The sequence below is a fragment of the Lepidochelys kempii genome, chromosome 1, assembly GCF_965140285.1.
Source record: "Lepidochelys kempii isolate rLepKem1 chromosome 1, rLepKem1.hap1, whole genome shotgun sequence".
NCBI lineage: Eukaryota > Metazoa > Chordata > Testudines > Cheloniidae > Lepidochelys > Lepidochelys kempii.
The window spans coordinates 23,750,721-23,773,165 of record NC_136380.1 but is presented as its reverse complement, the minus strand read 5'-3'; the positions used below and the strand labels follow the sequence as shown (position 1 = coordinate 23,773,165).

Sequence of the window (22,445 nt, the reverse complement as noted above, 5' to 3'; positions counted from 1 at the left end):
AAGCACCAGGGTGTTGAGTCGGTACCAGAGCATGGACAGGACTAGTTGGTTAAGCACCAGTGCTCTCCCTCGGAGGGAGAGACATCGGAGTAGCCTCATCCATTTCCGGAGCCGCTCTATCACCCCGCCCTCTAAATTTTCCCAGTTCTCCGGCGGGGAAGGGTGCATGGCAGAAAGGTAAACACCTACGTAGAGCAGTGGACCCACACTCCACTGGATGGTCTGAAGCACGGATGGGAGGGAGCTCACCTGCCGCCAGTCCTCCACCGCCAAGCCAGAGCTCTTGACCCAGTTGACTCAGGAGGAGGAGGCTGCCGAGTAGATGGCCTGGCAAGCCTCCACCCGCACCAAGTCGCCTGGGTCCTGGACCACGAGGAGCACGTCATCGGCGTACGCCAACAGGACCAGCCGCAGCTCCAGCTCCCGCAGCACCAACCCTGTCAACCTCCTGCGGAGGAGATAGAGGAAAGGCTCGATCGCCAGAGCGTACAGCGGGCCCGAGACGGGGCACCCCGCCGCACTCCTCGCCCGAAGCTGACCGGCTCGGTCAGGGTCCAGTTGAGCCTAACCAAACACTCTGCGGAGGCGTACAGCACCCGGAGAAAACTCACAAACTGAGGTCCAAATCCAAACGCCTGCAGAGTGCTCAGGAGGTACTCATGGTCTACTCTATCGAACGCCTTCTCCTGATCGAGAGACAGGAGGGCGAACGACAGACCGTCTCTATGCCCAAGTTCCAAAAGGTCTCGGACTAGAAATAGGTTGTCAAAAATGCTGCGACCCGGGACAGTATAGGTCTGGTCTGGGTGGATCACGTCCACCATCACGGACCCTAGCCGCAGTAAGATTGCTTTCGCTACGATTTTGTAGTCCGTGCTAAGGAATGAGACGGGACGCCAGTTTCGTAAATCGCGGAGGTCCCCCTTCTTCGACAACAAGGCGAGCACTGCTCGCCTGCACGAAAGAGGGAGGACCCCGCCTTGCAAAGACTCAGCCCAGACAGTGGCTAGGTCTGGGCCAAGGATGTCCCAGAACGCGTGGTAGAACTCCACGGTCAGCCCGTCTATGCCCGGAGATTTATTGGTGGGCATGCGATGGAGGGCTTCCGAGAACTCGGCCAGGGTGAGAGGCAGCTCTAGCCGGTCTCGGTCGCCCATGCTGACCGTGGGGAGTTCCTCCCAGAGCACCCTGCAAGCGCCAGGATAGGTCGGATCCAGGGAGAAAAGGCTTGTGTAGAAGTCACGGGCCCTCCCACACATCTCCACCGGATCCATGAGGGAGGCGCCATCTTCTGCTAGAAGGCAGGTGACGTGTTTCTTGGCCCCCCTCATTTTCTGCAGGGCATAGAAGAAACGGGAGCCGCGATCCACCTCCTGAAGGAGGCGGATGCGGGATCGAACAAAGGCACCTCGGGCCCGATGGTCCTCGAGGGCCCGGAGCTCCTCCCACTTCTCCCGGCACGCTCCGCAGAGGAACGGGTCCTCGGGGCTGGCGGCCAGACGCCTCTCCATCTCCAAGACCTCCCGTTCCAACTGCTCTATCGCTGCATTCCTCCGTCGGCTCGTGCCCCGGGTGTAGTCACGGCAGAAGAGCTTGGTGCGCACCTTCCCTAGATCCCACCATCGCCGCGCCGAGGGAAAGGCACGCCGCTGCTCTCACCAGGCCAGCCAAAACTCCCAGAAGGACGTCACAAAGCCCTCATCCTCCAACAGGCTGTTGTTAAAGTGCCAATACGCTGGCCCTGGCCTCTCTGCACAGAGGGAGGCTGTTATGGTGCCTAAATGATGGTCGGAAAATGGGGCCGGCCAAATGTTGGAGGAGTGGGCCTGTGAAAGATGGAAACGGGATAAATAAACGAGAGTTTATTGGTCCAAACGAGAGTGGTGTGACCGATGGGCCTCCACCCGGACAAAGGTGAACGTGGAAGTGTCATCTGGGTGCTGGTCACGCCAGACATCTACTAGGGAGTGATATTCGACCATTTCTCGGAGAATGTTCGCAGCGGCCAGGCTCAGCTCAGCCCCTGAGCGGTCTCGTTCCTCGAGGGTGGTATTAAAGTCCCCTCCCAGGACTAGGCACTCGTGAGAATCTAGGGTGCTGAGGAAGTCGGACACCCGCTGATAGAATTGTGGCCGTTTCGGGCTCGTTGTCGGGGCATAGATATTAACAAAGTTGACCACGAGCCCCTCCATACGGACTCGGGAGATGCAGCAGGTGGCCTGGCACGGCCTCAGTGACCCCTAGCACCTTGGGCCGTAGGTTGGGGGAGAACAGGGTTGCCACTCCAGCTTGCCACATTGTGAAGTGGCTAAAGTAGACCCCGTCCCCCCACTCCAGCCACCAGCTGTCCTCGGCGGTTGGATCCATATGGGTCTCCTGCAGGAAAACTACAGAGTAAGGTAAGAGAGCACCTGGGATCTGCAGAGAGCCATCCTACAGCCCCCGGTGTTCAAAGTTGCGATAATGAGAGGCGTCATGCGGAGGGCTGGGGGGTGGGGTTCCTTATTGGCGGGGGTGTTCGCGGCCCTCGGCGGGTCGCACAGCAATCCGTGACCCATCCCATAAGTGAGTAGATCATTACGGAAGCCGCAGGCCCGCCCGTAGGCCGCAGCACCGTGCTTTCCTTGCCCTCTACCCTCCTTTATAAGAGCCCTTGTGGCCAGGAGGATTTGATCAAAGTCCCCCCATAGCTGGAGAGCCAGCTGTACCCTGTTGCGGGCGCCACAGATGTTTTCTAAAAACTTCCGCAATGCATTTCGCAGCTCATGGGGGGGGTGGGGTTGTGATTTCCGGGTTGTTCCCTGGTGGGGTTCTTGATGCAGCCTCGTGGTCCACTAAGGCGGGCAGGCAGGGTGCGGACCACCGACGGGGCGTCTGATAGGCTAAAGTTATTAGGTCCTTCTCACACCTTGGGGTAGAAGGGGATGGCGGAGGGAAAATTGCAGCTCCTAATGGGTCATGGCAGGAGAATGCAAAGGCTGCTCCCTGGGGGGAATCCGCAAAAAACGGGAAGAAATAACCCCAGGGGTGGCAATAGCATTACAGGAGGAGGTGGATTGGGCAGGGACAGGGGTGGGGGCGGGGGCAGAGGCGAGGCTCTGGGCTTCGGGAGGCAAGCAGCTGAAAAGTGGTGCCTCCTGAGCAGATGCGAGGGTTGAGGGGTGAGGGAGGGGGCTCCCAGTGATGCTAGGCACAGGCTCTGTGGTGGATTTGGCGGCCATGGCATCTGGTGGTGGACCACCTTCTGTAGGGTGCCCGCCCGGGAAGGCAGTTAGGGGGAGGGAACATGGGGAAAGGGGGACTGGGGTGAGGTTGCCCAGATCGAGGCCAGCCGGCAGTAGATCATCCTCTCCCTGGGTGACCGGGGTCAAACCTAGGGCCTCAATCTCCTCATACTTGGAGGAGAGGTCGTCTTCTGCTACCCCGGGGGCCTCTCCTCTGGGGCCCACCTCGACGGTCGCTTCGGGGTTCGCAGGAGGTTCGGGTGGTATCCGGGTGGAATGGGCTTCCTCAGGGGTCTCGGAGGGGAGGGTCTCCCGTGGAGGGGAGAGTCTACCTTCCAATGCTATTCTGTCTTCCCCTCCCAACACCGGTAGATGGATCTGAGTCGTGGGCATAGCGGAAGGCTCAGTATCAGTGCCTCCCTTCCTGGTCTTCCGGGGGGTCTCCGCATCGGATGGGTGCAGCGGAGCTCGAGCCTTTCGCTTGCCTTGCTTCCCCTGGACTAGGGTCCAGCCCTCCATAGCGTCGTCTGGGGATTGGTTAGCAGGGGTCGTGTCAGGGGGCAGAGGTGATGGTTCAGGGGTTCGGAGGGGTAATGGTGAGGCAGCATGGGGGGCGGGGGGTTCTCCTTGGAGCGGGCCCTCTGCTATACCCGGTAATAGCTTTGCTGCACCCTCCTCCATAGGCTCTGGTGGATTGTTGATAGCAAGGGTGGGACTCCCTTGCTCGTCTGGGCGTTGTAGGGGAGGTGTCTCTTGGGCCCGGACGGAAGCAGTGGTGGATCGAGCAGGAGGAGAGGTGGTTTCAGGTGCCGGGCGGCCAGGGGCGTCAGCAACGACGGAGCTGACGTCCTGCCGGGTCTCGGGGCTCTCGGGTGCCCCTCCCTGCTGGGTCAAAGGGCAGTCTCTTCGGACATTCCCCGCTGAACGGCAGAGGTAGCACCAGGCTTCTCCCGTGGAATAAAAGACCCGATAGCGGGCTTCCTGGTAGGGGACTAGGAAGGACCCCTCGAGCGCCTCTCCGTCACGCGCCGCCAGCGGCGGTAGAAGCTGCACTTGCCGGCGGAACGAGAGGACATGACGAAGGGTGGGGTCCTTGCAGCCCAACGGGAGAGGGCTAATGACAGAAACGAGTTTCCCCAGGGTGGAGAGAGCGGGTAACAGGGCAGCATTGGATAGAAAGGGAGGGACGGAGGTGAGCACTAGGTGAACGCCCAGGTCCTCTAGCGGCTCCAGGGGGACAAACACCCCCCCACCGCCAGACCCTTCTCCACCGCCTCCTGGGCGGCAGCCTCCGATGCTAAGAAAAAGACGACCTTCCCGTACATTTTGGAGGCCGCCACGATAGCCGTGGGTCCTACCACCCTCGCCAATGCCTGCACGTATGTCTCCACGTGGGGCAAGATGGGGACCAGGAGGCAACGGATGCCATGCTTCCTGGTCATGGTGGGAAAGGGGCCCAGGCCGCTATTGATGGGAGCGGAGGCGGTGGGTGGGCGAGATGACGAGGCGGCAGGCTGGGTGGGGGGCGGTGGCACCGCCCGGGCATAGGTCCTGGGGGCCGGGGGAGGGACTCTCGCAGAGCTGGTGGAGGAAACAGCGGGGAGGGATGCCATGGTCGATGACGAGGCCACAGCGGTGTGGGCAGCCCCTGCCATGGAGGGCCTGGTGGTTTTAGCGGGGCCTTTTCCTTTCTTCACATCCTGGCCTTTCCCGCCAACTGGGAGGCATTCCCTAGAATCTTGGGGGGGCCGTGGACGTTGCAGCGGCAGTAATCGCCCGGGTGCCTCCTGCTGCCGATGCCCCAGCGGGGGCGGTGGCAGATGTTTTGACAGCAGTGGTTGGGGGGAGGGCTGGGGGGGAGGGCTGGGGGGTAGGTGGGGGAGGGGCAACTGAGGTTGTTAGAGGGGCTTCACCCCTCTCATTCCCCATTGTGAGCAGGGAGAGACGGGGAGACACCAGAAGGAGGATGGGGGAGGGGGAAGCAGATTAACCACTCCTCCCTGCTGGGCTGCAGGCGGGGGGGATGCCAAATGGGTCGGACTGGATGGGGGAGGAAACCAGGAGTTGGGGTCCAGTAACAGGGGCAAACTGTGGGGTAAACAGTCCGCGGGGGTGGGGGAACGACACGTGGACCCATGCACGTTTGTCCAAAGAGTCTCGTTTGGTCGGCTGTTGTGTCCGCTCCGAACGGCAAAATTCAAAGCAAACAGCTGGATCCAAAGGCAGATGGCAAGTTGCCAGCAGGGACGGACGGCGGGGGGGCCGTGACGGTCATAATAGTGTTGGGGGGGGGCACTGATGGATCGGGGGGCAGCTCCGTGCCACACCCCCTGTGCCCCCACAAACGCAGTTAAAACACAGTCAAACTCCCCCCACACGAGAGTACAATTCAAAATTACTCAGTCTTACGGCCCCCTCCCCTCCCGGGTGATTTTTTTCTGTCAGCTATCTTCTCTTCCGGCTTTGTAATGAGGCTTTCAGCAGGCCAAGAATGTTGCAGAGATAAGAAGAATCTTCCTAGCTCGGTATGGGTTTAGAAACAACAGCAAAACGGCTGGGTCTGGGGGCTTCCACTCCCCTCCTCCGGGTAGCGGGTCGGCAGTCCTCCCCCCCTCCTCCGGGGGTTTCAGCTGGAGCAAATAGTAGTGTTCGAGAGCAAGCGTGGGGGGGGGGGGGGCTGGCAGCAAGCTGGCAGCCAACCAGCACTCGAACGGCAGCAAAAAAAAAACAAAACAAAACAAAGAAAAAGCGCCTGGCCCGGTCGGGGGGGGGAACTAAGCAGGGTCAAAAAGTAAGAAAAATCCAGGCCAGGGGGCTTTAGGAAAGCATAGAAAGCGAATAGAGTAGCAGCAAGCGAAGGAGGTCCCTTTTCCCTGGGTAAGGTAACAGGGAAGGTTCCAGAACAATCAGGAACCTTCTGGAAACAATTAAGACAGGCTGATTAGAACACCTGCAGCCAATCACGAAGTTGCTAGAATCAATTAAGGCAGGCTAATCAGGGCACCTGGGTTTTAAAACGGATCTCACTTCAGTTTATGGCGTGCGTGTGAGGAGCTGAGAGTGAGAACGGGGACTGTTGGAGGACTGAGGTGTACAAGCATTATCAGACACCGGGAGAAAGGTCCTATGGTGAGGATAAAGAAGGTGTTGGGAGGAGGCCACAGGGAAGTAGCCCAGGGAGTTGTAGCTGTCACACAGCTGATCCTGGATACACTCTAGACAGCTGCATTCCACAAGGCCCTGGGCTGGAACCCCGAGTAGAGGGTGGGCCCGGGTTCCCCCCCAAATCCTCCCAACTCCTGGTCAGACACAGGAGGAGTCTACCTGGACTGTGAATTCAGAAAAACGGCCAAGCTAAGGGCTGCCGTGAAGCTCCAAGGTGAGCAAATCCGCCAATAAGCGCAAGACTCACCAAGGTAGAGCAGGAACTTTGTCACAATGTATATTTATCTACACACACCATGCAGAACAATTATTTCTACCACCGCAGTAATTCAGCCACCTCTGGGATGAAACACAGAAGGAGTTTACCAAAAGTTTAGAAGAGGAAGTGAAGAATACTTTAGCCAAATTAAATTGCAAGATTAAATTCTGTCTACCGTAATCAATTATGTAAATGAAAATTTAATCATGACACTAGCTAACACTGCTGCTTTAGAAGAAATGTACCACAAAAATTTCAGATGTTCACATAGAGCAATCAGGATTTTTTATTTAATTTTTGTCATTCAGGAGACCCACATATAGTAAGTGGACAAAAGTTCATTTTATCCACATTAAAAAACTGAAAGGTTAAAACAGACCTTCCTATCATTTGAACCCATAACTCCACAGGCCTACATGTTTCAAACCTCATATTTCAGCTACCTAAGGTCTTCCTTTGCAGCTTTAATTTTTTTAAATGAAGGAGTCTTAAAAAAATAATTTTTTCCCCCTCGGTCTGTTTGCATTCTTAGGAAGTAGGCCAACCATTAATGGCTCAAAATACAAAAAGACACTTTCAAATTCTGTTCTCTTTTCTTTCCATTTTTAATTAATGGGCCTTATTTACACTGGACTTTTGTAAGCTATGTTATTTGGTCATATTTTCTTGGGCACTCAGGATGTTTTAGTCATGGAGCACCTTTAAAGAAAAACGTTATTATAAAACTTATTTCAGTCTTTTTAGCACTACTGTCAGCTAATTATTTTGCACTTTTTCCTATAACACCCTCCATCTGAAGATAGCAAAGTGCATGACAAGTATTAAAGAATAAAGCCTTACAATGACTCTGGTAATACAGGTATTACAGAGTACTGGAGTCAAAGACACCATCTGTAAGCCATCTACTGTTACCTCTTCCATTATGTTACATGTTCTGTTTCCAGTATTCAAAGGGTGCTGTATTCAACAGACACGCTCCTCACCATCAGCAATACCTCACAAGGAGATACTAAATACTCTTAAATGTTACAGTTCAGATGCTTTATAGGAACAGCTAAATTAGAATTACATTTTTAAAAGATAACATGTCTACATAGTACTGGCAAAACTTGTACATATGGCTAGCACCATTTCAAACACTTTAACTGAGTAGGAACAGCAGGACCAGCACAGACAGGTCTGTGATGTTTCAATAAGCTTGGGCATGCTTTTAATAGCATTAGCAGTAATGGATAGGTTTCAGAGTAACAGCCGTGTTAGTCTGTATTCGCAAAAAGAAAAGGAGTACTTGTGGCACCTTAGAGACTAACCAATTTATTTGAGCATGAGCTTTCGTGAGCTACAGCTCACTTCATCGGATGCAGTGAGCTGTAGCTCACGAAAGCTCATGCTCAAATAAATTGGTTAGTCTCTAAGGTGCCACAAGTACTCCTTTTCTTTTAGTAATGGATAGGTATCTAGCCTCCTGAAAGCAGTCTTTTTGGGCTGCACTTTCATAGCTATCCCTGGCTTTTGAGGTAGTCACTGGCCACAAGAAAAATCAAAATGTGCCCACTCAGGATTATTATTTGGAAATTGGGAAAGGATCACAGATCCAGCAGTCAATGAGGTCACCAGCAGCCAACAGTGTTTGTCTGCTGAGATTCCTTGGCTGCCCAAGTTAGTGGCAAAATGGAGCATCTAAAAAATGCTCACTATTTTGGGGACAGTTTGGTACCTCCTTTGAGTTGTCTCTGGCTAGCCAATCTGTCAACAGAAAGTCAGTTGCTGTAGCTGTTACTGCTCTAAGATTGCTGCCTCATTTATACTTGACACTCTTTGGAGATCAGAGATTTGGTATGATTACATCTGCTGCAAAAAAAAAAAAAATCCCTAGACTTTTCTAAATACTAATTTTCACTTTTACAGAATGTTTTTTAGTATCTCAAAGTATTTTACAAGTATTAATTATCATGCCTCATGCCACTAACTCCACAAGTTTGGTGTCATGTGGATTATTATACCCATTTTATAAATGGGGAAACTGAGGCACACAAAGGTAAAATGATTTACTCAAAGTCACAGTGGCAGGCTGAATAGAGGACTCAAAAAACCTGATTCCGCAGACCACTATTGACCAAGAGACACACTATTATATTCTCTTACATCCACCCACCCTTTTCTTAAGCTCAGCTGAAAACAAGACAGTATATACAATCCACTTAGAAAACAACAGTTTACGACAAATACTGAACTAAGTTTTAAAAACGGCTACTTCTTTCCACAGAAAAGGAAACACAACTGAGTAAACTTAATATTCAAATTATAAATGACAAATTCACATAATTCAATTTACTTATTCACAAATTCAATCTACTGCACTTTCTGATGTATAACATGCTTCTGCTATAAAAACGTGAGGCAAATGAAAATTCCCTTATTTAGAATAAAGATAGATCCTGGTTTCATTAAATGAAAGAATATATCTGGTGGGGGGGAGGGGTGAAACTCTATAGTTCCACTAAACTTGGCAGGTCAAGGATTTAATGAAAACTGTGTGGTGGAAAAAGGAGACAATTTAGTTTTACATATCACCTTTCATGTTCAAGTTACCTAGAAACAGTTTACAAAGTAGTAAGTGAAATACATGTAGTGCACTGAAGTGTAAGCAAACAGAGCCGCTATTCAGCACGCAGTAGTTCACAGTTTTGGATATTTGGATCCATTGCAGTGACAAAGAGAAAGGATTTAGACTGTTACTCAGTATACCAGCATTTTTCACAACTCTTCAAAAAAAGGTTCCATGAGATATTTAGCTTGCAGTTATGTGGAATCTGATCCAAGAGCATGATTATTAATTTTATATTTCTGATTAGGGCTTGTCTACGCTACAGATTTTTTTTGTTCTGATGTAGTTGGTCCAAAAATACAGAATGTAAACAAGCCCCGAGTTTTATAGGTTTCCTTTAAAAGGGTAAACGGTGATATTCTGGTTTTGCAACTGGCCTTGCATTGAAAAAAACGTAACTTTTCATATTTAACTTTTTTTTCTTAGCTAAAAATTTTAAACCACATCACTAAAATTATTATTTATGTGGCTTTGGAATTGTAGGTATAATTGAAGAGAAAAATTCTGCCTCACTCAAACTGAGTGGAAGTATGTAAAAAATACCAGTGAATGTAGAGCTTCTCTTGGTTTGTAGGTGTAGTCACACTCTGGCTACCAAGGTCTGAGCTTGAAAGGAGCTGATTCAGAATTCCTATTGACTTCACTGAAAATTGTGATGCATTAGAGCAGTGGTTCCCAAGCTTGTTCTGCCGCTTGTGCAGGGAAAACCCCTGCTGGGCCGGGCAGGTTTGTTTACCTGCCGTGTCTGCAGGTTCAGCCAATCGTGGCTCCCCGTGGCCGCGGTTCGCTGCTCCAAGCCAATGGGAGCTGCTGGAAGCACCGCGAGCCAAGGGACGTACTAGCCACCGCTTCCAGCAGCTCCCATTGGCCTGGAGCAGCAAACCGCAGTTAGTGGAAGCCGCGATCGGCTGAACCTGCGAGCTCGGCAGGTAAACAAACCACCCCGGCCCGGCAGGAGCTTTCCCTGCACAAGCGGCGGAACAAGTTTGGGAACCACTGCATTAAAGACATCAAATTCACACTCATGACTAGCATGTGTATTGGCAAATGGCTTCCTTTGGGTACTCTGCAGATGGTTTGAGCAGCCAGCTTTAGATACCCAACAAAAGGGGAAACTGTCAAAGCAGAATGTGGGTAGATGCTTGGTCTTTGAAAACATGTTTTAGGACAGTCACCCAAGTCTGAATGCTCAGGCTCAGCTGCACTCCAGATGCTGGAATTTTCAAAAAATCATTGCTATAAGATGTAGATTCTCCAAATATTGCTGTTTTACCTGATTTTACTCCTTTCCCTCTAGTTCAAAATCATTAAAGATACTTCAGCAATCTTCTTATGGGGCACCTGTAGTGTAGTGAGGCAATGAGGTAAGTGCCTTCAAATTGATAGAAAAGTCTCAGAAATAGGTGGAGAGGAAGACTTAGTCACCTGGTTTTTAAAAAATGCTATTAAAGCACTTTTTTCACTTCCTGTCTTTGAATGTTGCAGAATTGGAAGTGAAACAGATGAGGAGTCCTGTCTACATACATTTGCTAACATTTTCAAAAGCTTGGGCAGATGCAAATAGCCATTTGGGTATTCGGGCTACCATCTAGGACAGTGGTCTCCAACCTTTTTATGCCCAAGATCACTTTTTAAATTTAAGGGCAACCCAGCATCTAACCCCACCCCCCCTTCCTCGAGGCCCTATCCCTTCCCCAAAACCCTGCTCCACTCACACTATCCCCCGCCCGCCCCCCCCCATCGCTCGCTCTCACTCACTTTCACCAGGCTGGGGTAGGGAGTTGGGGTTCAGGAGGAGGTGCGAGCTCTGGGCTGGAGCCGAGGGGCTTGCAGTGTGGGAGGGGGCTCTGGGCTGAGCCTGGGGCAGGGCTGGGAGTGCAGGAGAGGGTTCAGACTCCCAGAGGGGGGCGCAAGGCTGGTGGTTGGGGTGCGGCCTCCCGCTGGACAGCACTTATCTCCAGCAGCTCCTGGTTGCTGGATCAGCATGGCTGCCACTAAAGCAGGCTCCCTGCCTATCTTGGCCCCACACCGCACCCAGAAGAGGCCAACAAGCCCCTGGGGCCCCTGGGGGGAGGGGCGGCAGCACGTGGCTCCGCGTGCTGCCCCTCTCTGCAAGCACTACCCCCGCAGCTCCCATTGGGCATAGCTACCCGTTCCCAGGCAATGGTATCTGCAGGGGCAGTGCTTGCAGGCAGGAGCAGCATGCAGAGGGAGACCCCTGCCCCCTTCCAGAAGCAGCATGGGGCCAGAGTAGGCAAGGAGCCTGTCTTAGAAGCTCTGCTGTGCCGCCAGAGGTCATGATCGACCAGTTGGTGATCATTGATCTAGAGCTTCAAGTGGTAGTTGGGCACGCCAGACATTTTATAAGTTGGCATTTTTCTATGCACAAGCTGCATGGGAGCCCATGTTTGGTGGCATTTTCAAAGACAGTCATATGAATTTAATGGGTGCTCAGAGCTGAGCAAAAGCACACTGTAGATGTAAATTGATCTCTTTATGTATGATAGAGGTCTGGACGTGCAGCATAAAAGCAATCTATTTTCAAACATCTTTGCAGAGTGGCCAGATCCACAGGATTGAGAACAGGGAGAAGTGTTGGGGAAGATGGCACAGAGAATGAGGGGGACAAGAGGAATACAACTATTCAGATCCAAAATCAACACCATAACTACAGAAATGAGGTCCCTCAATGATGAGTTACTGAACATTTAAAAACCCTTCCTACCAATACAGAGCAGACACTTTGTATTCTGGATGTAAACTGGGTAAATAATGCAGGGAGCCATGGCAGGCCAGAGGAGTCATAGCATGGATTAGCTAAGCACCTCAGAAGCTATTTGTCTCTACTTGAGCTTCTAAATATGTGTGTCAGGAAGACCCACTGAGAATTACCAAGTGAACAGACAACAAAGTAAGGACACTAGAATGAAAAGTACTATTTATTTTGACAATTGCAAGTTTAGGGGCAGTTACTTTTAATACTTAATGTTTATCCAGCCTCTTTTAATGCTTCATGCAACAGGGTGCTGCTCCACAATTAGTGCTCCTAGGCACTACAGTAATACAAAGAACAGATAGAAACAAGGCTTATCATAACAAGATAGTTACATGAATACTGACAGCTTTACTTAATATACCTACAATCAGCTATATGACTGTCAAATATACTCCTTAAAGGATGCTGTCCATTTACCTTACGTCAATGGCAAAGGTTTTCCAAAATTAACTGAAGCAAAGCTAAAGACAGCTGGAACACTAAGCTTGCAGGCTTAATTTTTACCTGAAGCACATGTAAGCACATTACATAGTTGTGTAAAAAATATCAGGAGTGCTTAAGAATACAAAGAGACTGTTTTTGGCCAACATTTCACTTACAAATAATTTTCAACAAATGCTGGCTACATTTAATTGGCTCAGTCAGTCTCCATAATTGACAGAGAGGTGGGCAAACATTTCAGAAATGTAAGCTGTAGATGTTACAAATTGGGACTGTGGCACACAACTGTCCCAAAATGTGTTCATTTCCGTACCACTAGCCTCCGGCCAGTCACTCTCTCCTTGTCTGTTCACTCTAATTTACTCCCACACAAACTTTTGGAAGATGAAATGTTAGTTATCTCTACTTACCTAACTTATTAACTTGTGGCACCAGAGAAGCAGACAAACAGAGACAATTACATGCTTGGCAGAGAACAAGGCCAGACACGTACATTTCTACTGCTGTGAAGAGGACAGGGCCTAAAGTAGTACTGGAAACAGCACTTGACCACCCACTGATAAAATTAAGAAGATGAAACAGTAGCCGCAAAGCACATAGAACAATAAGGGGGAACTTACAGTTAGAATACATAAAATGCAGAATTTGATTTTTCTTCACACAATTTGGATTTTTTTTACTCATTGCTGTGAGTTGTTCAAACAAAGATCCAGGTTCTGCAAACACCTTACACTTGCACTTTGCTTTACTCACAAGTGGTAACTCCCACTGAAGCTAATGAGATCACTCACATGGGTAAAGTTAAGAATGGTAAACAAAAATAACAAGGTTGTGCAAAGACTGGTGTGTGGATTTCTCTGTATGGAACAACAAATTTTAACTCAGAAGCAAGCCTGTCATGATTTTCATTTAGTGAAACCATTCAGTGACTGAGAGTGCTGTTACAATTCAGGGTTCAGACGTGCCATAAGTCTTACTCATTTTGGATTCACTTTAATATCTTCAAGTTTCCCTCTCTTGTAAGGAAGGACTGCGTGGAGTGTTTTAATCCAATCTTTAAACTGGTATTTTCAAAGGAACCTAAGTGGGTTAGATGCCCAATGTCCATTAAATGGGTGCTTAATCTACTTAGGCTCCTTTGACAATCCATGCTTAAGATATTGTCAGCCTGACTGTCCTCTTAATTTTACAAATACAGTTTCCACTGATTCCAATGGGAGCTGCACAGCTGCTATTGATAGAATGATCAACACCCTAAATTTTCTCTTTTAACCTGTCACCACTTGAAACAGCATAAAATCTTGTAAATTTCAATCTCTCTCCTCCCAAATGAAATATCACTATTCACCTAGTCAAATTAGGAAAACATCTCATCTGGCCTCAGAAGCTACTGTTGGGAAAGTGAAGATACGTCTTGCATAACTCTCTCTCTAAAAGAGAGAGAGAGAGAGAGAGAGAGAGTATTTTCTGCACATGTTCCCCAGGATACAGAGGTCTGTAAATTACATAGTTAAAGGTAGGATAGTTAAAGGTAGGATAAGTATATTTAAAATGAGGAATACAAACTTTTGATGGAAGCAAAGGAGAGGTAAGCAAGAGGCAAGCACAAAACTGCCTGAGAAAAAAAATGTACTTAGAAAGGAACAGCAGATACTTCCCAAAGTGGAGGAAAGGTGGGAGAGAATATCTACAGTTAAGCAGGGAGGACACATCCCAAATGCCCCAAAAATGTACAGTGAGGAGAAAGAGAGGCAGGATGCTCATCCCAGATGCATTCCAAAATAAGGAGTAACATACCCTAATCTTGCATCAGAATTCACCCCAAATGCCTCCCTACCTAAAAAGACCCCTACACACATAGTTTCCTCTTTGGGGAAGGAGTACCTCAGGCACTGGGAATGGTGCCAAATTTCTCCAAAGTCCCCCCATCCCCAACACCCCTGCCTCACCCAGGTGCGTATCCCCTCACAAGACAGGGATGACACCCTTGTACCACATGGTTCTCTATCTGCTCCCTGTAGGATCTCCTCCTGATCCTCTCACCAGATAAAGGACGCTGTCATCCCCAGTGCATCCTTGTTCCCCTCACTGTCCCGAAGGTCAAGGGCTTTCGTCCTCCCTTCTCCTCCAACAGAACTCACCTGGTGACCTCTTCCTCCTCCTGTCCCATTGGCCCTCCCGCCATGTCCCCTGTCCCATTCGGGGCTCACCAAACACAGGGTGCTTTGTCTCCTTCTGCATCCCCCCCCCCCCGTCCTGATCCTCTCCGCCCTACTCAGTGTCATCCCCCCAACCCCTGCCCTGTCCCCCCAACCTGCCCACCCTCCTCCCACAACCCCTGCCCATCCTCCCTGCCACACACAAGCCCGGGATCCTCCCCCGCAGCCCCTGCCCATCCTCCCCCCATGTCCATCCTCCCCCCGCCCCGCGGCCACGTCCCTCTCCCCGCCCCCATACCCCTCCCCCCTCGCCCGGGTCCGGGCTCACCAGGTAGAGGGTGCCGTAGATGCGCAGGGACTCAGCCAGCGCCCCGTGGGTGATGTGCACGAAGGCCCGGCCGCAGTGCGGGTGCCAGGTGTGCCCGATCTCGTAGCAGTTGTGGGGGATGGACTTGCTCAGCGCCGCCATCTTGCCGCGCTCCTGCGACCGCCGGGGAGGGGCGCCGCGGCACCACTAACGCAGGAGAAAGGTCGCGCGGGCAGCTCGCGCGGCCGGGGTTACTCGCGGCCAAACCCGCCCCCAGCGCGGCTCGCGTGAGCCGTGCAGCCAATCAGCGCGTCCCGCGCGCAGGGAGCTGGCGGGATGAGCGGACGGGGGCTTCAGCGCTTGTGTTCCCCGAGGCCGGCGGCCACCCCGACCGACCCGGCGGGAGGAGGAGCCAGCGGGACCGGAGAGCGAACTCTGCATGGGGGGGGCGGTGTGCATGCCCCGTGGGGTGCAGAGGGGCCTGATCGCTGAATGCGGGCTGGATGGGGAGCTCCGTGCATGGCGGGGGGCGGGGTGGAAAGGGCTGGATGGGGAGCTCCGTGCATGGCGGGGAGGGGGGGTGGAAAGGGCTGGATGGGGAGCTCCGTGCATGGCGGGGAGGGGGGGAGGAAAGGGCTGGATGGGGAGCTCCGTGCATGGCGGGGAGGGGGGGTGGTGGAAAGGGCTGGATGGGGAGCTCCGTGCATGGCGGGGAGGGGGGTGGAAAGGGCTGGATGGGGAGCTCCGTGCATGGCGGGGAGGGGGGGTGGTGGAAAGGGCTGGATGGGGAGCTCCGTGCATGGCGGGGAGGGGGGGGGTGGAAAGGGCTGGATGGGGAGCTCCGTGCATGGCGGGGAGGGGGGGTGGAAAGGGCTGGATGGGGAGCTCCGTGCATGGCGGGGAGGGGGGTGGAAAGGGCTGGATGGGGAGCTCCGTGCATGGCGGGGAGGGGGGTGGAAAGGGCTGGATGGGGAGCTCCGTGCATGGCGGGGAGGGGGGTGGAAAGGGCTGGATGGGGAGCTCCGTGCATGGCGGGGAGGGGGGTGGAAAGGGCTGGATGGGGAGCTCCGTGCATGGCAGGGAGGGGGGGTGGAAAAGGCTGGATGGGGAGCTCCGTGCATGGCAGGGAGGGGGGGTGGAAAAGGCTGGATGGGGAGCTCCGTGCATGGCAGGGAGGGGGGGGTGGAAAGGGCTGGATGGGGAGCTCCGTGCATGGCGGGGAGGGGGGTGGAAAGGGCTGGATGGGGAGCTCCGTGCATGGCGGGGAGGGGGGTGGAAAGGGCTGGATGGGGCGCTCCGTGCATGGCGGGGAGGGGGGTGGAAAGGGCTGGATGGGGAGCTCCGTGCATGGCGGGGAGGGGGGTGGAAAGGGCTGGATGGGGAGCTCCGTGCATGGCGCGGGGGGGGGTGGGGGGGGTGGAAAGGGCTGGATGGGGAGCTCCGTGCATGGCGCGGGGGGCGGTAAGGGCTGGATGAGGGCGGAGAAAGGGGGGTGTTCTGTGCATGTGGGGTGAAGAGGGCTGATTGGGGACTTGGGGAGGTCTGTGCCACTCTCGGTTTTGGAACTCAAGCTGGACCATTAAAGCACCCCTGATTTGTTAGCCTTCTGCCCACCTCCCTTTTCCCTTCCTGGTTAAGTATCTGGGTTGAGGTGGGTATATTTATGGGCAGTCCTTTGTCTATGTTTGTTGTAATTTTTAATGAATGGGATAGGCACCTGGGGCACTACATGGGTGAATACGGATGTACTTTGAAAATAAAATAACAGGTGCTCTATGAATGAGGGACACACATGCACTAATAGGAAATGGATAGGGGATTAACTCCTCAACTCACTGTGGCTTTCCAGCCTTGTCAATGTCTGATGCGTTGTGTCAACATATAATAGAGACATGACATCATCTGCTCCCTTTACAATAGAACAGCTTGTGATGCAAATGAAATAGCTCAGTAGTTCTCAAACTTTTGTACTGGTGACCCCTTTCACATAGCAAGCCTCTGAGTGCAGCCTCCCTTATAAATTAAAAACACTTTTTCATATATTTAACACCGTTATAAATGCTGGATGCAAAGTGGGGTTTGGGGTGAAGGCTGACAGCTTGCGATACCCCCCCGCCACGGAATAACCCCAGTTTGAGAACCCCTGAAGTAGCTGTAATTTGTTGGGGAGAAAGGTAGATTTAGCTGTGTGTGATTGGGAGAGGGGGGGCAGAGAAATTACGTTGTTTGATAGTGACATTTTAATGCAATACATGAAGAATAACTTTGGTTACCAAGGGATGTTTGTTCTTTACAAAACCGGGGTGGTTTATCTGTCATGCTGTCCTCAATTGGGTTGTTTTATGACTGTGTCTTTAGTTATTCTTTCATCTGATTCCCCTGATTCTGTAATTCCCAGGATCAGCACGAGGGCCTTTTTTAATACTTGTATGATGCTGACTTTCCTCCCGTTGTTTGTGGGTAGGTCTGCACTTAAAATGCTACAGCAGCGCAGCTGCAGCACTTCAGAGAAGATGCTGCTACACCGACGACGGGAGAGCTCCCATCGGTGTAGTTAATCCACCTCTGCAGAAGGTGGTAGCTATGTCGACAGAAGAAGCAGACCCATCAACATAACACTGTCCATACTGGGCGTTAGGTCGGTATGAGGCATGTCTCTGCTTGCGAGCTTACAAGTGGCAATATAGCACTGTCCATGTTGGTGCAACCTATGTCACTTAGAGGGGTGGGGTTTTTTCCACACCTCTGAGTGACATAAGTTATACTGACAAAAGTGCTAATGTAGACATATGCTAACTGTGTCGCTCAAGGGTAGTGATACTGATGTAAGGTTTTGTCTACACTACAGACTTTTACACTGCAGGGAGTTTATTTTCATCTACTCTCTTTAACAGTCTCATCACCTATGTCAGATATAGCCATTACCAAGGGCAGAAACTGACCTTCACTAGAAGCTAATGTACCTAGAACTAAAACCGAAATTCCATTAACTGTCAATAAGTAACAGACTCTTAACTTTGTCACAACTACCCACTAGAAGGAGACACAACCAAATGCACTAAATGAGCAGATTGCATGGCTGACAATGTTAGATTATCTAGTGTCAGGTGTTTAAGGCCCACAGGAGCTCAAATCCAATCTAGAGTGTCATTTTGCAATGAAACATGGCCATACACACACAAACACATGGTCATCATCAGGGATAGAAACAGTAACTTTCAGCAACTGAAGCATAAGCCACTACTACAAGCTAAAAGAGCTTAATAAGAGTAAGAGAGTAAGCAGCAGGGCTATTCCAGTTCCAGGGGCCACCATCCAGCTAGAAGGATGCATTACAGCTTCCATAAGGAAGGTCTGGGTTGGGTGGTATCAACAAGGGGATCTTCCCTATAAGAAATGCTACACAGTATGTAAAGTGATGGAAGCTCTCTGCTGAGGTCAGAGGAGCCAGTTTTCTAGACTTTGGGCACCATGGTATTGCTGCCCAAATCTGTCATGTGGAGCAGTGCCCCTCGAGAAAGCAAAGTGGCGATGCCCATTGACCTATATTTCCCACCTTAAACACAGCATTTTGCTCTACCCCACTATTTGCAGTTCGTCTTAAGTCCTGGAGGCAGTCTTCTGCTCCCATTTTATGGTCCCTGTCACTTCCTCTCCATTATTATTGATGAAGAGTACTCCAGTTTTTCCACCGGGATGTACTGGTTACAGTTCTGTACTCTTGGTATTTAATTGTTTTCTGATCCTAACCAATTATACTACTTTGTTTAATTGCTTGTTTTGGGATCCCCCCTTCCTGTAATAAGGCTGAGAGCTAGCTTCTGTCCTGCAGCAGGTGTGGTAACATGAGTCTCCCTTTCAGCCTATCTCCTGAATCTGTAACAGGGCTGTTTGTGGTCAAATGCAGTCTCTTTCTCTCTGGTCCTTGCCACCAGCCATATCCCTCCATTATCAATGTTTTTTAATTGATAGAGTAGGAGAGTCATAAAAACACTTAGCACTAACAGGGCTGCGCATTACCAAAGTACTGTGCAAACATCAGCTAATTACAGGTTTCAGAGTAGCAGCTGTGTTAGTCTGTATCTGCAAAAAGAAAAGGAGAACTTGTGACACGAAAGCTTATGCTCAAATAAATTTGTTAGTCTCTAAGGTCACGAAAGCTTATGCTCAAATAAATTTGTTAGTCTCTAAGGTGCCACTAGTCCTCCTTTTCTTTTTATCAGCTAATTAAGCTCTCCACCTTTGGAGATCTAAGTTTTCTCTGAGATGTCAGCCGAAGGACATTCTGTTTAACAATAATTTTGTTTGTGCTGCTGTGTTTTACATTTTCCATATACCTTGCCCTCTTTTTTTTTTTAAGATATCAGTTGCGATAAAAGCAGTACCTTTCAAGTGTAGAGTTTTATCTGCCAAATCCTGACTTTGGAGTAATTAAGAATTCAGAGGCAAGTTAGAGAATAAGTCAGTGTAATAAGAACCTAACAAGCCAGAGAACTGCCTACCTCCAGAGACTCACCAGCAAGGTATCAAATGTCAACACTCAGCCAATGAAACATTAAGAAGCATTACATCATCGGAACAAACTCTTTGGCTGATCCCAACCTTGGCTCCAGCAGCTCTTTCAGACTTCTGTGGACTGTGCCTAAGTCTTCTCTGCATACAAGGTTCATAGCTCACATATATTAATGACTCCTGTCCATCCCTCTGAACTAAGTTTAAACTTGGTAGCATTTGAAGGATATAAATGCTTCTCTTAGATAAGAGGCATATTCTTAAAGAGCTCCATCCCCAAATCCCTCTTTAAATCATATATCCTGATTTCCTCAGCTCATTCATGATCCTGAACTCTGTCCTCCTTCATATCTTCCCTCTGCAAAGCTGCCTGTCACCTTTTATGCTATTTTCTGCAGTCCTATCCTGCTGTGATTTCATTCACCTTCCTGTCCAAGGCTTCATCGACTCTCATAACTATTGCAGCTCCCTTATATCTGGCCTTCAAGTCCCACCCGTGCAGCAGTGTGTGGGGAACAGCATTCTTCACTTTGCCCCCTTGTGCAAAAGTCAAGTCAGGAGAAGGCCACCACAGGAGCTGGACAGAAAACAGGCCCTAGGGTGAGATAGGAAGAAAACCTCCCTTTCCATAAAATAATAACCCAAGGGATCAGTAAAAGTTCAATACCCCCATCAAAGTATGGAGTTGGGTCAGTTCCAGAGAGAGAAAAGAACTCCTTTATCCTGTAGTCAACTTCCAGGCCCTTCTTAGGGAGACCTGTGGAATCTAATTCAGCAGGTTGCAAGCAATTTGTACAGTCCCAACTAATTCCTGCAAATTATCCATTTATCTGGCACCAACCTCTCCCCATCTCTTCCAGCAAGTTTCCCATTGGGGCAAGAGCCAACTCAGTAGCTCCTACCATCTTCCTTTGCCTATTATTTTAATACTCAGAGAGCACCAATAGAGTGCATGTAATCACAACTGGGAGAGGAGTTGCACCACACCATCATGAATGGGAAGGGAAGTGGTCTGCAAGGCAGATGTTGGCCATGCCAGAAAAGTTTGAGAATTACTGTACCCTATTTAATTTGATACTAATGGTTTGTTTTACCCTTCCCCATAATTTTTCATTCTCAATGAACTGCAGGCTGTACTGAAAATACAACCACATTATAGATGGAAGGATGTTTTGGCGCAGGGATAGGGAAGGACCAAGGCTTTTGGTATCAGGAAGGTGTAGGAGGCATTTTGGGTTTGTGGAATAAGCTGGATGTTGAAATGCTCAGCAGTGAAATAAGCGATGGTCACATAAACACCACCCTATACCGGAAACCTACCAACCGCTATACTTACCTACATCCCTCCAGCTTTCATCCAGACCAGACCACTCCACATAATCCATTGTCTACAGCCAAGCTCTAAGATACAACCACATTTGCTCCAACCCCTCAGACAGAGACAAACACCTACAAGTTCTCTATCAAGTGTTCTTACAACTACAATACCCACCTGCTGAAGTCAAGAAACAGATTGACAGAGCCAGAGGAGTACCCAGAAGTCACATACTACAGGACAGGTCCAACAAAGAAAGTAACAGAACACCACTAACCATCACCTTCAACCCCCAACTAAACCTCTCCAGCGCATCATCAAAGATCTACAACCTATCCTGAAGGACGATCCCTCACTCTCACAGATTTTGGGAGACAGGCCAGTCCTTGCTTACAGACAGCCCCCCAACCTGAAGCAAATATTCACCAGCAACCACACACCACACAACAAAAACAGTAACCCAGGAACCTATACTTGCAACAAAGCCCATTGCCAACTCTGTCCACATATCTATTCAGGGGACACCATCATAGGGCCTAATCACATCAGCCACACTATCAGAGGCTCATTCATCTGCACATCTACCAATGTGATATGTGCCAGCAATGCCCCTCTGCCATGTACATTGGCCAAAGCGGACAGTCTCTACGCAAAAAAATAAATAGACACAAATCAGACGTCAAGAATTGTAACATTTAAAAACCAGTCGGAGAACATTTCAACTTCCCTGGACACTCAATTACAGACCTAAAAGTCACAATTATTCAACAAAAAAACTTCAAAAACAGACTCCAACGAGAAGCAGCAGAACTGGAATTAATCTGCAAACTGGACACCATTAAATTAGGCTTGAATAAAGACTGGGAGTGGATGAGTCATTACACTAACTAAAAACAATTTCCCCATGCTAATTTTTCCCCTACTGTTACACCTTCTGCTCAACTGTTTGAAATGGGCCATCCTGATTATCACTACAAAAGGTTTTGTTTTGTTTTTTTCTCCTGCTGATAATAGCTCACCTTCATCGATTGGTCTCGTTAAGAGTTGGCATGGCAACCCCATTTTTCATGTTCTCTGTATATATATATCTTGCTACTGTATTTTTAGCCCACGAAAGCTTATGCTCAAATAAATTTGTTAGTCTCTAAGGTGCCACAAGTCCTCCTCATTCTTTCTGCTGATACAGACTAACAGGGCTACCACTCTGAAACCAGTGTCGATACTGAAATTTACATATTCAGCTTTCAAATAGAGGTGACGGGGGCAGTTCATGCTACTCAGAGCTATTGACAATGGCTGTTTGCAGACTCAAGGGCTTGTCTACCTGGGAAGTTTACACCAGTATAAGCTAAGGCCAGATCTACACTCACAGTGTTTAGCCAGTATAATTGTGGTTGGACGTGTGAAAAACATCACACACACCCCCCAAACCAGCATGGTTCCGCCAGCAAACACCCCAATGTAAAGGCAACTTATACCAGCAAAAGAGTCCTTTTGTCAGTATAATTTATGTCATTTGGGGATGTGGTTTAACTAGACCAGCAAATATAAGCTGTTTCTCCGTGAGGGAGTTTGCTGGCAGTGCTGCACCAGTATAGCTCTACTAGGAAAGCCATTGTAGTGTAGACTCCCCGTACACTACAGATTTCTGCCGGCAAGGCTTTGTCCGTTAAGGGTAG

The 22,445-nt window shown here is 49.9% G+C and overlaps 1 protein-coding gene across 3 annotated transcripts in view; it reads right to left on the bottom strand.

Annotated features, from left to right (window-relative positions):
• TMEM135 (transmembrane protein 135) overlaps window positions 1-15,239 on the bottom strand; it is a 383,046-nt gene extending 367,807 nt beyond the window's left edge. Inside the window, exon 1 of one of the 3 annotated variants that reach the window (XM_073336705.2) lies at window positions 14,961-15,239. In XM_073336705.2, the coding sequence (XP_073192806.1) occupies window positions 14,961-15,101 (141 nt within the window). In that variant the 5' untranslated portion in view covers window positions 15,102-15,239. The remainder of the gene's footprint in view (window positions 1-14,960) is intronic. The other 2 variants (XM_073336701.2, XM_073336686.2) reach the window with 2 other exon arrangements.
• Window positions 15,240-22,445: the final 7,206 nt, after the last annotated feature.